Genomic DNA, 17,006 nt, shown 5'->3' with positions numbered 1-17,006 from the left:
ATTCGCCACTAGAGGCGCTAGTGTAGCGTGAGGTCTCCGAAATGTCAAATCTCATAGTTTTTGGGTGAGCTACGCGGGTTTATTTATAATTAGAATAATTTTGTGAATATTTTGCAATATCTGAAATTAATTATGGCAAATATGCGTTCCGGGGCAATGAATGTCTGTGTTTTGAGAGTTTTGTCTTTTAGAAACCTTTGTCCTACCTTTTTTCCGAACTAAACGGGGACTATGCAACACTGGCATGCTCGATGGTGTATTAAATATGATTTTAATCTAAACTTTATTTTCACGCCCGTAATAACAGACTTTGAAAGCCATACTATTACTTAAAAACCTCACGCAACAGTGCGCCATCTAGTGAGACAAAAATCGATAGCCCTCATTAGCTTGCTATTGAGGGTTATCGATGGTTATCGCGAGGTCCGTTGGGCAATTATGATATTTTGTATTTGATTGGTTAAATAACTAAATGAGCCAATCGTAAGCAAGACTGTAACGTCAAACGATCTCTATACTAACGCCATCTATATTTTTATTTCGATATTTCACCGGTCAACAAACTAATTTTTTTGTGGAAATCTGTCCAAATGCAAAACAGCTGGACCGCGTATTTCAAGTTCAGTGGGACAGGATAATATTATAATTTAACGCAAGCTATAAAGTTACAAGTGCTGCAATTTACGCAAATGATAACTTTTTCATACAAATCGCACTTGTAACTTCTATTCTATGGTATAAGGGACAGGTTGATTCAACAAAAAAATATAGAGACTACAAATAATTACATTTATTCAACAATCAACACAACACTGGCATCACAGGAATGTAAAAATAATAAATAATGAGCTAACCTAACCTACAAATTAAAGATCCATCTACCCTTGCTCCTCACTTCCTTCCACTTGTTTCTTCACAGGTCCAGTTTGGACTATGGGCACAAGTCTTTCATTCGAACCCTTGGGAGGTGCCTTTAGCGGAGCCGTAATCGTTAGAACACCGTCTGAGGATAATCTGGAGATCACAGCGTCGGCTTCAATACCTTCAGGGAGGAGGTACCTCCTGGAGAAGCTTCTGGAAATAAACCCATGCTCATCCTCTCGCTCTTCATGTTTCGCATCGACGACTAGGTAACCATCTACAGTCTTAACTGAGATCTCTTCAGGAGCGAAATGTTGGACGTCTAAGTTGACTTGGAACTTGTCCTTATCTTCCTTGATAGTGGAGCCGATGTCCTGTGAAGCTCGAAGGTTCCTCCATGGCCGGTTGTACTGAATGTTTTGCGGCAATGCGAGGATTGTGAGTAGATCTTGAGGCGACAAACCCAATTGTTCTGCGAGGCGCATCTGCCTCGGACGCTCGCATTCCAAGTAGAATGGGAAGAAAGACATTTTCACTGATTATCTGAGTATTTACGGTTTAAAATCACGAAATATCAGAGTAAAATTGTTATTTAAAATCGCCGGTAACTTCGCTTGTAGCTCTCCGTGTTGCTTTGATTTGCTCAATGACGTATGTCAACAAACCGGCTCCAGTATTTATACCCGCCAGGGCGCCATCTAGTAGTCACTGGAAGATTCTAGAACTAGCACGGTTTCCAGAAGGATACAGATAATTCAACCGAGTAGCGATGAGTCAGTGGTTGTGAACCTTTTTCCTGTTGCGGCCGTCGAATATTTTAATGAAATGTAGTCGTGTAATTTTTTTTTATTTGACTGAATGGCAAACGAGCAAGTGGGTCTCCTGATGGTAAGAGACCACCACCGCCCATAAACATCTGCAACACCAGAACTTAAAGTTATTAAAAGCTAAAAAATAAGTACCATAGATAGATTTATTCCGACGCAATAAGAAAGAAAGAAAGAAAGAAAATGTGTTTATTGCCAACAATTAGGTAGGTGTATAATAAATATTACAAAAAAGGGTACCTACTCTAAAAATTAAGTTAAGTTACTAACTATATGCGGGTTCTATAAAAGCTCGTGAGACCTTATTTCTAATGTTGTTATTGAAGGAGTTAATGAACTTTTATAAAAATCCCGCCTAAACCTAAAAGTATCCCGTAAGGCCGTACTAACATAATTTTGGGTGGTTCAAAATACTTATTTTTGCACTTGACTATAGGTACCAATTCGAAAATTTTTCAAGTTGTAAAACATCTCTGAAAAACTAGGTATTTTCAAGTGATTGTTTGTTTGAAATATTTACCTACATGCTAATTAAATAAAAAGGTAAAAAAGGTAGGTTTTAAAGTTTTTTCTCGTGTATGTTTTTTATGTTTAATGCATTTCAGACTTACAAAAAAATATATTTTGGTTCGTGATTTATTTAATTTTGTGCATGGCGCCAAATCAGTAGTGCTTTTTTCATATCATTCAATAAAGTACCTGGATGACCGAGCTTTGCTCGGGCTAAAACTCGTTAATGATCGTTTTCCCAGAGATAAGATCAAGCTAGATTTATTTGTATAGCTTCCTGCGATCCATCATATAACAAAATATGAGATCGAAATTTAAAACTTAATGTCTCATAAAAAAAGTTGAATAATACAGAGAAAATGACACTTTATTCCTTTTTCAAAAGATATGTTCTATTGCTAACAATATGTACTAGTATTATCACTTTGAACCCCAGGAGGATATATATATACTAGCTGTTGAGCGCGACTCCGTCCGCGTAGAAGTATGAAATATGGTTTACGTCCTATTCTCAGACCTACCGAATATACACACAATTTAAAGGTAAAGTTATTGGAAAACCGTTGAATACCCCTGAATAGCCAGCTAGTTTGTAAAAGGTTCAGCTACTCGCCACTAGATGGCAGTAAAATCAATAACAATGTCGTCGAGAAAGTTCTTGGGATTTCATTGATTTGTTGTAGAATGGAGAATGGTTGTAGCAAAGAGGAAGGAGAGACAGTATCTCTATAGTCTAAGGGTTGTAGATTTGTTGCAATACTGCCGTGCCATGCATGACAATCTATAAAAAACAATTTTTCAGAAATCACAAAAAACTGTTTTCTTCTTTAATTGGCCACGAACCCGTCAATATTCATCCGATTTTAACTAAATTTGGATAAATTACAAAAATATGCTACAAATTATGGACAAGGAAACATAAAAATAAGATTTAGGACAAAGATACATTTTCAAGCCAAACACGTTAAAAATTAAGAAATTAAAAATCAAAACGGACAAAACAAAATTATCGTGTAATTATTACGACTAAACACTGTAGGTACTGTAAAGAAAAGGTGAGTTTCGTTTTGGCAAAACACGGTATCTGGAGGAGATACAGTGTTTAGTCGAATCAGGATCCTAGGTTTTAAGAGTTAGTGTAAATTTCAATGAAGTTTTTCAATGTTAATGATAGAAGATCAGTATAAGTACTCTGAGTATTTATATTTATTAGATCAGGGTCTAAAAAGCTAATTTAGCAGTGTTACCACAAAATACTGTAACTTGAGTTACAATGTTTTGTCCTGTTTTGGCATGACACGGCAGAATATTGCCACAAATGTTTGTTTACTATTGCATTGTGAAACCAATATCTAACTTTACTGTGAAACAGCTTGAAATTTCGTCACACTTTTATCCAAAGGATACATCATAATTATAGGATGCATATAAAGATGTGGAAGTGTAGTATAGAAAATCACCGTAGTACATTCACTAGCACCAATAACTGACACAACAAGCGTACTTAAATATCTGATACGACTCTATTTCTGGGGCCGGAAGAACGTGTCAGATATTTTTGCACGCTCCGCTGTGGCAGATATTAATGCCGGTGCGGTGGACGGACGGACGGACGGATGGATGGATGAAATATTTCCTCACATTGTTTGAGAAAAGCACTATACAAACCTCGGCCAGAACAGGGTTCCCCTCCCTCGTCTACGACTCGGCCGTCTACCTCAAACTCGTCCATCAATCCCTTACTTCATGGCCTCTGCAGTAATGTACTAATATTAACTGCAAAATATTGAAACATGAATTCTAATACCTTAATAATAGAGTGCATGTTTCGATATTTTTGACCACCTTGGCCGCTCTGTAATTTCTGATAGCGACTGTACAAGGCGTCAATTAAATAAGTAACTGAAAACCTCAGACACCCTAAAAGCCTATTTTTAACCCCCGATACAAAAAGAGGGGTGTTATAAGTTTGACCGCTATGTCTGTCTGTGGCACCGTAGCTCTTAAACGGGTGGACCGATTTGAATGTGGTTTTTTTATTTGTACCTACTCAGGTTTTCTAGCGATGGTTCTTAGACAAGTTTCATCAATCGGTTTAGCCGTTTTTCAGATATTAAACTTTGAAGTGACAAAGTCAGGGGTTTTCCAACTTTTCGTTAGTTATTTAAAGTTGGTTTATTAGGTACATTTATTTTCAAATACCTTAACTACTTATTCAAATAATATTCGTATATTTTGCCAAATCAGTAACTACAATTACGTAGGTATATAATTTTAATTAGTACTTACCTACGTAATACGGTATTTGACTATTTTGTATATGTTTTATAAATTAAAACTACACAATGCCTGTTATCGAATAGAAATCAATTTTGAAGCTACCTTTACAAATATCAAAGTTTTAAAGGTTTGAAATTCAAGATTAGACAGAGAAAGACATACTAGTATGTGACGTCACACGCCAGTACCCCCATACTTGCTGCATAGAGAAAGGCGTTTAAGAAAGAGACAGGTATATAGATTTTTCAAAAAATCACTATAAATCCAATTTTCAACCGATTTAAATTTTCTCTTCGCTAAACACTATCTGTATATCTATATTTTCATAATAATATTAAGATATGGCAAAATCAGGAGTTGTCAAATACCGTATTTTTATTTCTAACTCTACACCAGAGCTCTACACTATTAATTTAATTCTTGTCAGTTGTGTTTCGTCTTTTTTAAAAGAAATTGACAGAAAAACGGCCAGTATTCAATTATCTAAGTACCTAAAACCACAGAATAAGTAAATAGTACCTACTATAGTCTGTTCAATATAGGTATAGACAGAAGCACACAGAAGGAAAATGGGCTCTTTATAATGCACGCTTTAGAAAATCATTTAATAAATTGCATTTTTTTAGTACACGATGTAAACTTAATTCTTAATTCTTTTTCGGGGTAAAAACTATTCTATGTCCTTCCCCGGGACTTGTACTATGTGTATACCGAATTTCACCTAAATCGGATCAACGGTTAAGACGTGAAGAGTTAGGTAACAAACATGCGGACTTACATGCGGATATTAGTGAGATTAACTTTGCTATTATTCATATCATTATTTAAAGACAATAAAAAACTTTTCCTATTTTGTTAATTCGGAAACGTCTTCCTATAAAATACCCAAAGAGACAGTGATAAAGAACATTTTGGAAGAAACGGAACATTTATAATATTGTTAACTCAAGAAATATTTTGTAAATTATTTATAGTTTTTAATCGCCAGTTTGGATCAAAATGTGATGACCTTTAATCATATACTAATAGTTAACTTTTCATAACTAAAGCACTGCACCAAATAGATAAAATTTGGAATGGAAAAAAGTTTGAACTTCATAGCAGAAACTACGAGTAGAATATTTTTAAACAGGGAATGAGAGCGGATGAGTCCACTAGTACCTATTAAATTATGTATAAATATACCTAAATCTAATTAATATTATGTAGCAAATTACGTATTAATTTAATATTGTATTATTTTGTAAGTACCTACATTGCGTATTAATCTATTTACAAAGTAAACAAAATTATGACTTCGTCTATTACGACTTCACAAAAAATGTTTAAAACCCCTTCTTCTGTGACCTTCTAGAGTCCAATGTTATCCTGAATGGACTATAGGCACGTCGAAACAAGGATTTATAAAAAAACACAACGGTAGTATGAATAATCGATTCTACTCACAATTTTAGACAAACTATTTTCGATTGACATCTTTTATAGAATATGGTTTCTTTAAAAATACACGCCAGGCGCTGGTTTTTGTGCTGTGATGCAATATTGCAATAAATTTCAAAAACAGTAAATTGCAGATTGTAATTTTTTTCGAGCAGCAATGAAAGAACGTTGCCAGTCACCAAGTGCGACGTTTCGAATGAGGGCTATCGTTTTTTGTCTCACTAGGTGGCGCACTGTTGCGTGAGGTTTTTATGTGTGGCTTTCAGAGTCTGTTATTACGGGCATTAAAACAAAGTTTAGATTAAAATCATATTTAAAACACCTTAAAACCGTGCCATGAAAATATCCAGCCACCACAGTGTTGCTTAGTCCCGTTTTGTTCGGAAAAAAGGGAGGACAAAAGTTTCCGAAAGACAAAACTGTCTCAAAACACAGACATTCATTGCCCCGTAACGCATAATTGCCATAATTAATTTCAGGTAATGCAAAATATTCACAAAAAAAATCTAATTATAAATAAACCCGCGTAGCTCACCCAAAAACTATGAGATTTGACATTTCGGAGACCTCACGCTACACTAGCAACTCTAGCGGCGAATTCATTCGCGATAGCCCTCATTAAAACAAATTAGTGATTAGTAATTTGACGATATTTTATGATGACATTTTAATTTATTTTAGTTAATTCCGTGAGAAAATGGTTCAGCAGTATTAATGCTGCGTCTGCCGTAGCATCGCGTAGAATGTGTACGATGATTTGATGATCTGCAAAAGAAAATTTGAGTTAGAAATTGGTATTGCGTGGAACGTAGGTCTAGGTAGAGCCCTAAGGATCAAATGGATCCCGTAGGACTGGTCAATGCCGCGTCTGTAAGGCTACTACGAAACTCGTAACTCGAAGTTCGTGTCGTGCGGTCCCTCTGACACTTATACTATTTAATACGAGAGCGAGACGGACGGTACGACACGAACTTCGAGTTTCGGGTTTCGTAGTAGGCCCTCTGTACCTCTGAAGAAGTAACGTATTAACTGACTTACTGACAGACAGAAAACACACAGCCTAAACCACTCAAACTCAAAATTCAAATTCAAATCATTTATTCAGTAAATAGGCCGCAATGGGCACTTTTACATGTCATTTTTTAAACTACCAGCGCTTTTTTTTTTTTAGGACTGGATGGCAATCGAGCAAGTGGGTCTCCTGATGATAAGAATCACCACCGCCCATAAACTTGCAAAGGGGTATAGAGGATAAACTAGAGGCCTAAGATGGATACCTCGCGCCATTAATTTCAGGTTTTTAATCTCCACGCCGAAACACAACAGTGCAACCACTGCTGCTTCACGCAGGATTAGCGAGAAGATGTGGTAGCAATCCGGGCGGACCTTTTACAAGATCCTACCACCTGCAAAAGCGCTTTCGGAAAGATCGTCCTTGCACAATGAATGCGCCGCAAGAAACTTAAGCTAATTCAAATTATTGCAAAATCCCGCAACCCATTTCGTTTCCCACCACCAGGTCTCAGCATTCCGTGCTACGTGCCATACCCCTACACTACCACTGGACAGGAGTACAGACACAAATTTCTCCTATGCACCACATATCTCACTTCTATGTTTTTTAGCCCTCATCGAGAAACTTTCAACGAGGTTTACATATGCATTTATATTTATTTAAATGTTTTGCTCTATTTGTCGATCCTTGTTTTTTAATTGCTCCTCTACCACTCAAAGGTTGACTGGCAGAGATCCCTGCAGGGATAAGTCCGCCTTTGTAGTTAACACTACCTTTTTTTATTGTAACCTTTTTGTTTTTCCTTTTTGTACAATAAAGAGTATAAACAAACAAACTTTCAACACTCCATCGGAACTAACCGCTCACCCGGATAACAGATGTGTTTGTATTTTCGATATGACCGTAAAAGTAACAAAATTAGGAGTTGAAATAAAATAGTACATTGTGTCTTAAGGGCGGTAAACAAGGAATTACGAACGAGAGTCTATTAGAAGCCCGTAGTCGAAGACTTAAATGAGTCGATGTTCGTAATTCTAGTACCCCGTGCGACATACAATGTTTTTCATCACATTTGCGGGTAAAATTTTATATTTCTAAAAGAAAAAATATAATTCTTCCAAATATTGGCGATACCTTAGGCTGCGCTCTTGGTAGCGCCGATATCCCCCCTCCTCCTCCCGCAGCGCGCCGCACTCCGCCGCAGCGTGCGTGGCGCAGCAGCTACAGTACGGACACGGACTCATTTACCGACCTTGGGCTTCATGAAAAGAATTTGTACCAATGACTCAACGACCCCGAGTTTCATGACAAGCACATTAAGGTCGAGGGTTTTATTTGGGGGATTGCAACCAAGGTAGCCTGCATGTTTCGACACTGTTTACGAGCAAGTGTGATGAAAAATACAAAAAGACTTTATCTAGTACAGTATCTATCTATCTATATGTATTGTATCATGTGTTGTCTCACTCTCACCGTCACGAAGGTCTCGAGCGAGAGCGGGATGAACAGCGCGGCGGGCCGCAGCGGGCGACGGGCGGCGCCGGCGCAGCAACACAGCACGAACGGCAGCGCGCGTCGCACCCTCCTCCCCACGCCGTTTACTTCACCTTCCGGCCACCGCATGCCGTACACCGCATCAGGTACCTGCGTACTCTGAAATGTAACAAAATAGTAAAAAAACTAAAATCTAAATAGTAAAAAACAACAACAAATTAATCAAATCAAATTTTGTGCTTAATATAGTTAGGCATAATTAGTTTTGGCTGAAATCCTTGTTTATTCAAATAAATATATTGATTGATTTATTGATTGATTCCCCTTATCATCATTAATCATTACATTATTACGCATAAAATTTAAAGGCATAAACTTGAAAGAATAATAATCATCACAAATACCTACTACAATCAAACAGCGTAAAAATACATAATTATAAACTCGCATCGTCACAAAAAGTGGTCACTTATGTGAAAACAGCTGTTATCGGACTGTGTCACAAAGAAAACTACCATGGAAGGCTAAGGCCAGAGTTTCGAACCTAACCCAACCGATTCAGTTTTACCCTGACCCATCTAATTCGCTCACTTGATAAAATTATGCGAATTCCTTTTATGACAATACTATACCTATGACTAGGTATAATCCTTAGAGTATTTCAATTGTACGGATTCATTTTTATGCTACGTAAATGTTATGTGTTTTTATTACTATGCCAGCTCAATGTTATGCGAATTCATATTATGACAAATGATGGTATCAAGATCACGTAAAATTCACATTGTAAAGTTCATTGTCAACTTACTTCGACTGCAACCTCGTTCCCGTAATAGCAGTAAAGGAACAGTTCCGTGAGTATGCACATCAGGAACATGAGGATCGATATAAACTCCAGCGACCCCATGTTCATCTGCAAAGAACAGAAAATAACAAACCAAATATGTCACACATCACAGTGATGACAGGATTGATAGGTAGGTACCTTTTGTATATTATGTATTTTATTGTTTAGCGAGGTTCTATTTAGATAATTTAATACTAGGTGTTTGATTTTTTTCTAAAAACGGTGAAGCGCAAGCGCAAGTGACATGTAAGTACTAAATTATGAGTGTAGGTAGAGTTAGAAATCTGGTAGTATTAAACATACAAAAGAATAAATACCTAAATGCAATAATCTAACTTAAAATAAATAAAAAATGTGTCTAATGTCTAATACAATTTTAACTATGTTAAATAACATGTTGAATATTTTATTTTTATTTTAAGCTAATTTATAAAACACAGGGTTATTTTTCATACTTACGAGTACCTCTACTTTACCTTTACCTTTTTAAGAAGATTGGCGGCTGTAAGCGCCTTAAGTTTCTATCTTAGCTTTTGTGGTAGGTACTCACACCCACGAGTTTGAAAGCAGCCATGCAGAGAATCCAGCCGCCGATGCCAAACTGCAAGAGCACACAGCCCCCGAAGACGGCCTGCAGCTCGCGCGACGTGCTGCGCGCACGCAACAGTTACCCAATTATGATAATAAAATAACCCGGCACAAGGGGATAGCATAAGTGGCATTCCACGGCGGATTTTATAACAGATAGACGATAAAACTTCGTATTAAAAATGTACTAAACTGATCGAATGCAATTTGATTGAATTTTAATAAAATAATTTACAATGTGTTATTAACCATCTATGGAGATTTTGCTTGTGATAAATAATTATTAAGTTCTGTATTTAAGCATTTCAAAGCAAATGTAGAGTTGAGATCGAGGAAAACTTCACATTTAAATATCACGTGGTAAGTTAGCTGACGCGGTTTGGACGGAGCGGACGTGGATGGACACCTATAGAAAAAATAGTATGATCAGCGCTAACAGCACCAGCAGAATTCAAAGATTTAATAGAACATCTGCCACTCTACTGCTGCAGTTGGATGTCACTCACTGACAGATCTTGTGGTGGTGCGTGACGCAGTGCACAAGCAGCGCCGCGGCAGCCGCCCCGCGCCGCTCGCCCGTCGCCCGCGCACGCTCGGCGGCACGCTCGCCCAGCGACTCAAAGTCCATCCTAAGAATAGGTAATAGTAAAGATTGTAACATAAATCACATTAAATCAACATATAAAAAATAACAGTTTACATAAAAAAGGAAGATAATTTAAACACAAAAATATTCAGCCACAAGCTTCGTCAAACTGTAAAATACACAAACAACAAAACAAATTTTAACATACACGATCCCCGCCCAGAGTTCTGCCCGACCCCAAGGTCCCCATTACACCAGCAGCATTGCCCCGCTGAATAGCAAAGGAGACCTGCTGACTCAACCAGGACCCCGAGCGGGGGTCGTTGCCCTTCTCCCTCAATCCTTGCCCCAGCTCCTAAAAAGCTCAAGGGCCTCATCGCCCCAAGGTCCAGCCGTTTCCACAAGTCGATGGGACTGTATGATTCTGGAGTGGTGGCCGCTAACTGAAAGGTGTGTCACTGTAGGTAGTGTGGGATGGCCCTCAATAAGATGGACCGACGATTTACTAAAAAAGTTTTGTTTTAATATTTATTCTCATGGTGTATCCACGTCAATATCTTCACATGACATTAATGACATAAGAATAGCAGTACCCTGTCCGCGTTCTGATCATTAGGTAAAAAGTTAGCCTTTGTGTTGAATGTTACACTCATCATCATAATATGAGCCGTAGGACGTCCACTGTTGGACATAAGCCTCCCCTATATAAGTTGGAAGCGACCTGCGTCCACTGTGAACCCGCGACCTTAACCAGATCATCAGCCCATGAATAGAAAGAGCGCAGTACAGGGGTCTCTTGCTGCTGTAGTGCTATCTATAGGAAAAATGTATACAATATGTATATAGAGTTGTATAATGCCTTACCATTTGAGTTGAAGATCCTAGATGGTCAAGAGTTTAAGACAAAAGTTGCTAAATGGCTGTTGCATTATTGTTTTTATAGTGTAAAAGAATACTTAAATCTTAAAATGACATAATTATAATTAATGTAAAAGTATGAAAACAAAATAATTTATTGTAATTTATATATATTTTATCCTTTTATTCTGATTCTGAGATGATTTATCTAATTGTTCATAATTCATCGATAGTAGGTATAGTATAATTTAATTTACTGAAATAGTTGAAAAAAAAAGGTTAACATTTGCATGTCGTTTTCTAGTCGACTGAATACTGTGCTACATGTACAACAGCATCTTATGTATTCTGGCAAATAAAGCATTCTCACTTTCTCATTCTCATCTCATTGGTGGACGAACCTCTACTACGCTGCGCTTGCTGATCCGCGGTCTCCATAACGAAAATACGAACTGAGACATGGATGCACTGAAAAACCAGAAAAAGAGACCAGCGCTGGGAATCGAACCCAGTTCCTCAAATTCCGTGCTGCGTGCTATACCACTACACCACCACTGGACAGTGATACAGACACGAATTTCTCCTATGCACCACATATCTCAGCATGTTTGTTTTTCTTATTTAGTCACTTAAGCAGCGACACTAGCGACATCTTTCCAACAAAAACATTTTTTCCAACTCAAACGTAGCTGTTTCGCACGACTTGGCCTCACTACTTGGCGGAGGAGCAAGAGAGATATTCCATTTATTTTTACCGCTGGACAGGAGTCTAGACACAAATCGCGGTGTCCATTCGAAATGTTATACTGCGTGATGGAAACTCACTTGAGAATGGTGAGCTGTGTCTTACACTGGCCGAGCACGGTGGCAATGAAGGCGTCCATCGTGGTATTGGCTACTCCAACCAGCGTTGTGACGTAATGGGTGTAGAGCAGAACTACTGAGAACCTGCGAACATTGCCAAGGAATCTACGGATATTACATCCTTACTTTGACACTTCAAAGCGGCTGGTTGCAAAAGGTAAACTGATAAAAAATACCGGCCAAGAGCGTGTCGGACACGCCCAAGATAGGGTTCCGTAGCCATTACGAAAAAAAAAAGTAATATTTTTCTAAGGATTTCGTATTTTACACGGAATCTTCCAAGTTTAGGTATATTTTATACCTTAGGCTGCTATTTACTCTTACGCTACTAATAATTCTGAAGCAAACTTAGTCGTTATAGTTTTCCTCAAAAGTTTGATATACTTACTACCTTTCTGAATTTTTTTCAAATTTTTCCATCCACCGGTTTAGATTTTAGAGGGGGGGGACTCGATTTTAATGAAAATGTGCACTTTAAAGTTGAATATTTTGCAAACATATCACTGAATCGAAAAATTGTTCTAAGCAACCCCCTAATGATTTTAAAAGACCTATCCAACGATACCCCACACTACAAGGTTGGATGAGAAAAAAAAATCACCCCCACTTTAGGTCTATGGGAGGTATATAGGTACACTAAAAAAATATTTTTTGAAATTTGTATTGTACCATTTTGTCGGCATAGTTTACATATATATCCGTGCAAAATAACAGCTTTCTAGCATTGACAGTCCTTGAGCAAAGCCGCGGACGGACGGACAGACAGAAAGACAGACATGGCGAAACTATAAGGGTTCCGTTTTTGCCATTTTGGCTCTGGAACCCTAATGACCTGCCAGCGGTGGACTATGCCGGTTTGGGACCTAGGGCGGCTAAGTTAAGTGAGACCTCTCCAGTCTTAGATGTTGATGTTAGTATGATCGAGGTAACCCGCGATGTTGATCTAATGTAATTATTGTCATATGGATAAGACTATTAATTGATGGAAGACGTACTTGAGCCAAGTACCGTTGTATTCGAGCGGGATCCAAAAGGCGAAGTGCACAGAACCTCCGTGCAGGCGTGTTAGCAACGGGAACAGGGTCCACAGCGCACACGTGGCTGCTGCTGTGCCTGGAGGTTACACGTTTTAGAAAAGATGTAGCAAATGAGAATAAGTGCGCGTGAGTGTGTTTTTTGCTCTGGAATGCTAAGACAACTGGATGAATTAAGATTTTTTTGTCAGATAGGAAGTAAATATAAAGTAAGTAAAGCTTTATTTATTTACAAAATAATGTTACACGTAAAACACAAACAGTACTGTGGAGTTCATAAACTTGTGAGTAAAAATTTGATCAAAAATAGCTGAACACGTTTCTACGCTGTTAACAATAGAGTCGTGTTCAGATATTTTTGATCAAATTTTTGCTCACAAATTTATGAACTCGACTGTACATAGGTACAAACTAATACAATTTTAAACTTGTGTTGCTCTATAGTAATTTTCGCTAAACTGTTTCAATTTTTATGTTTCTTACTACTTACTTAGGACCTACTTACTTAGTTTACTGATTACATATTTCCTGTTTGTATTTATTATACAAATAGTTCTACTACTACTCTACAAATTCGGATTGGCTATATACATGCAGTGCTAAAGAGCTACCGTACCCGCATACACAGCGCCGAGTCTTCGGGCACCTCGCACGCGCTCCAATAACAACGTAGCACGCTTGCTTTCCGAAGGATTGTATGCGGCATCTGTAAAAGAGCTAAGAGCTTTGTGGTCTGACAAATCATGCATTAAAGGTTTTTGTGACAGGCTATAAATAATAACTTAATAATTTGTAGTTCGTTCATCAAAGCTTAATAAGCCAAGATTTTGTCAAACCGCTCTCTCCATACTATCGTCATCTAGCAGTATTTCGCCTACAGATGTGAAATTTGCGGAAAGTTTTCAAAATGTTGGAAAGGTTCTCGGAAATTTGTGGATATTTTCACAAGATTTATTGGAAATTTAAATTTCATAAACGCAAAGTTCCAATCCCCGTACAAATTTGTGAGAGGTTTCCGAAATTTTTACATTTTCAATTTTTTCAATTTTTACAGGGTTTCTACTAACCATTTAATCCCTCCAACAACGCTGTGATCCGGGGGGCGCGAACTAAGAACACCACCTGCTTGGCGATGGATGTCACGTGGCACAGCAAGAGGAACATCACGCGAGAAAACCGCTCCATATCACCACGCTCCTGCAGAAGATTGTTAGAATCAGGCTACCATAAGTTGGTGGAAGCAGGGCTAGAACTATTCAAAAAATGCATTTTGTTTTCATTTTTTTGGATCCGTTCACCGGTCTCCTTTATACGCCATGGAACCCTATAATCGTCCGAATTTTAACCGGGATAGTGGTTGGACGGTACCTCCGAGTTGGAAAACGGTGTTAAATACTTGTGCTGCGTCATTGGTGTGTGTGAACGTACCTTTACAGAGCGATGTTGTAAGTGTTTTGTGCTACCCTACATTTGACAGTTGTAATGAAAACGATGATGAAAACGCGGGTAGTTGTGTGCCGGTGTCAGTTTCGTCGGGTAGTCGCGCGAGCAGAGCGGCGGCGCGCAGTGCGCGTGTTGCAGCAGCCGCTGAGTCGCGTTGCTCCGAAGACGAAGGGCTACGGATTAGCCCGAAACATATCCTATTCATTTCAAAGGAATATCGGCGGGCCGGATTAAATCCCTTCGCGGGCCGGACCTGACCCGCAACCCGTACTTTGTCCATCACTGGCTTAGATATACCTACTTGGTATGCGTAGATCAACTGCTGTCCAAGATAGGCGCTGGTCACCACCAGCGCGAACCCACAGTAAGCGTCGTGGAGCTTGTGAGCCACGCGTTTTGATATCGACGCGTGCGCAGCATTCGGCGGCAGGCGAAAGAAACCGCAGCGCTGTAGAGTCCTCAGCAGCGGCGCTACGCATGCACCGGCTGGTGATACGCCATCTATTGGCGACGAGCTAAGTGAACAGTCAAAAGGATCCTTCAGAAAGTTTTGTTACATCGATGCATGTTTAATGTAAGGTCATCAGCAGTGACGCTATGCACGCACCGGCGGGTCATAAGCCATATTATTGCCATATAATAGAACTAAGGCAGGAGTCCGCGCACCACTTCGTAGGCTTTGCGATTCATACAACAAGCGGCTGGCCTCGGTTGACATGTTCGGTAGCTCGTGCGCTGTGTTTAAGCGTCAGGTCACCCAGTTACTAAATAAAAATAAATAGATTGCACATACGAGTATACCGCATTTATAGAAATCTCCTTCCTAGTGGAAGTCCCGTTTATTGGTTCTGCTTGCTGTAAATATGGGGAATCCTTGTGTAGACTGCATGTTGCTTCGGATTGTTCGTTGTGTATGATAAATGTTAGTTTTAGGTTACCATTAATAACTGTTATCATTGTTACATTCATTGCCACATCTTCCAATAAGTCTTAGTGGGAATTGTTTTAGGATGTAGGCTATACTTATCGCATTACTTTAATGTACTATTGCTATTAATTGTGTCTGTATCTGTTTTTTTCCCCCAAAAAATTAAAAAAAAAAAAAAAATTGGCGATGAGCTAAGTGAACAGTCAAAAAGACCATTCGGAAAGTTTTGCTGCATGATTGGCAAAAATGCGTGTCTAAATATAAATACGAGAATAGTTGTTTCATAATGAGAAGCAGCACTTAAGACAAGAAAGTGAATAGAAGAAGGTGAATAGCGGTGATGCACGCGTCTACTCCGAGGACCTACCCAGTTACTGGCTCAGAGGGGGGGCGAGTAAGATTTTACTTAGGTCGGGTCCCTTGCGCTTGTTTTGTCGTATGCACTTGAAGCTGGCGCGGTTTTTACAAAAGGTAACAAATTACATATTGTAAACAATTTCCAAGGGGCAGCTGCAGCTTTGTGTGGCCACTGAGGAACAAACTTGCCGACCGAGGACCTCAGCCAAGTAACGCTTGTATCAATCAAGCTCACCAAAAAAATTAGACACGTACTTTTTCTTTTGTCAATTGAAAAAAAAAACCATGTAACATGTAGGTACCTATGGCTTTGTCTTCTTTTTAATTTCTTTGTATTATGTGTGTCTTTGTTAGAGTGAATAAAAATGTTTTTTTTTTTACTTAGAAGTGTCGTCACGGGTCACGTGATTTTTATTCGATCGACAAAAAAAATACTTGTTTAGTTAGTATTTTTTAAATTATCAAGTGACGGACTAGTTATTAAGTATTTTTTTTACCAATAATTTTAATTTTACCTCATTGCGACTGAGGTGCTTACAGTTGAAATAAGTAATCAACAGTGATTCCTAATACCGCCAATACCGCGGTCTGTAAGTAATTATTAATTGACTTAATTACAGGTTGATCGTTAATTACATGTCCCACCCGTAACATAGTGGACAGCGATCAGCCACACCCCTTGCCTTTAGTTATTATTTAAAATATACACTCTATGTTATCGAAAGAGGTTTTCTAAGTAGCTGATGACGCAATAGGGTACATAATTATTTTTCATTCATTTTATACTTGTTATGTAATGTTTGTTGTCGGGTCATCCAACGATTTTTAGACTTCCTTTACTTAAAATTCAAGATAAGACAGAGAAAGAGATACATGTGACCTCACACTCACACGCAAATAGCGCCATACCTACTAAGTAGAGAAAAGCTTTTTAAAAAGACAGATATATTTATTCATAAACTTTTCGATACCAGCATTTTACTTTCTTATTGGAAAGTTCCAAACTTGTTTCTATTTCTAATTTTCTAGCAACTGGAATTGAATAAAATAATAAACTTTTCACTTCTCTTGCTC

The 17,006-nt window shown here is 38.4% G+C and overlaps 2 protein-coding genes across 3 annotated transcripts; both read right to left on the bottom strand.

The window, feature by feature from the left end:
* Positions 1 to 775: 775 nt before the first annotated feature.
* LOC141437721 (protein lethal(2)essential for life-like) lies at positions 776 to 1,544 on the bottom strand. The gene has a single exon (XM_074101200.1). The coding sequence runs from the start codon at positions 1,389 to 1,391 to the stop codon at positions 879 to 881; it is 513 nt and encodes a 170-aa protein (XP_073957301.1). The 5' UTR covers positions 1,392 to 1,544; the 3' UTR covers positions 776 to 878.
* Positions 1,545 to 5,900: 4,356 nt separating this feature from the next.
* On the bottom strand, positions 5,901 to 16,472 carry LOC141438451 (odorant receptor Or1-like). 2 transcript variants are annotated; one of them, XM_074102331.1, is made up of 11 exons: positions 16,448 to 16,472; positions 14,949 to 15,162; positions 14,272 to 14,401; positions 13,821 to 13,910; positions 13,166 to 13,283; positions 12,132 to 12,254; positions 10,369 to 10,491; positions 9,825 to 9,924; positions 9,236 to 9,340; positions 8,407 to 8,586; positions 5,901 to 6,683 (listed from the first exon to the last, which is right to left on the bottom strand). In XM_074102331.1, the coding sequence occupies exons 1-11, from the start codon at positions 16,450 to 16,452 to the stop codon at positions 6,630 to 6,632; spliced, it is 1,242 nt and encodes a 413-aa protein (XP_073958432.1). In that variant the 5' UTR covers positions 16,453 to 16,472; the 3' UTR covers positions 5,901 to 6,629. The 2 variants fall into 2 exon arrangements, with proteins under 2 accessions (XP_073958432.1, XP_073958433.1); XM_074102332.1 differs by lacking the exon at positions 16,448 to 16,472 and adding an exon at positions 16,059 to 16,087.
* Between the last annotated feature and the right edge of the window lie 534 nt (positions 16,473 to 17,006).

The sequence above is a fragment of the Choristoneura fumiferana genome, chromosome 18 (genome assembly GCF_025370935.1).
Source record: "Choristoneura fumiferana chromosome 18, NRCan_CFum_1, whole genome shotgun sequence".
Classification (NCBI taxonomy): domain Eukaryota; kingdom Metazoa; phylum Arthropoda; class Insecta; order Lepidoptera; family Tortricidae; genus Choristoneura; species Choristoneura fumiferana.
The sequence above is the reverse complement of the archived record's forward strand: the minus strand, read 5'-3'. Positions and strand labels throughout refer to the sequence as shown.

Coding starts and splice junctions, on each gene's coding strand:
- LOC141438451 (XM_074102331.1), bottom strand. Junction 12,255..13,165: donor TACAACGGTACTTGGCTCAA/GTACGTCTTCCA, acceptor CAATGTTCGCAG/GTTCTCAGTAGTTCTGCTCT. Junction 9,925..10,368: donor CACCACCACAAGATCTGTCA/GTGAGTGACATC, acceptor GCGTGCGCGCAG/CACGTCGCGCGAGCTGCAGG.
- LOC141437721 (XM_074101200.1), bottom strand. CDS start 1,391: ATGTCTTTCTTCCCATTCTACTTGGAATGCGAGCGTCCGAGGCAGATG.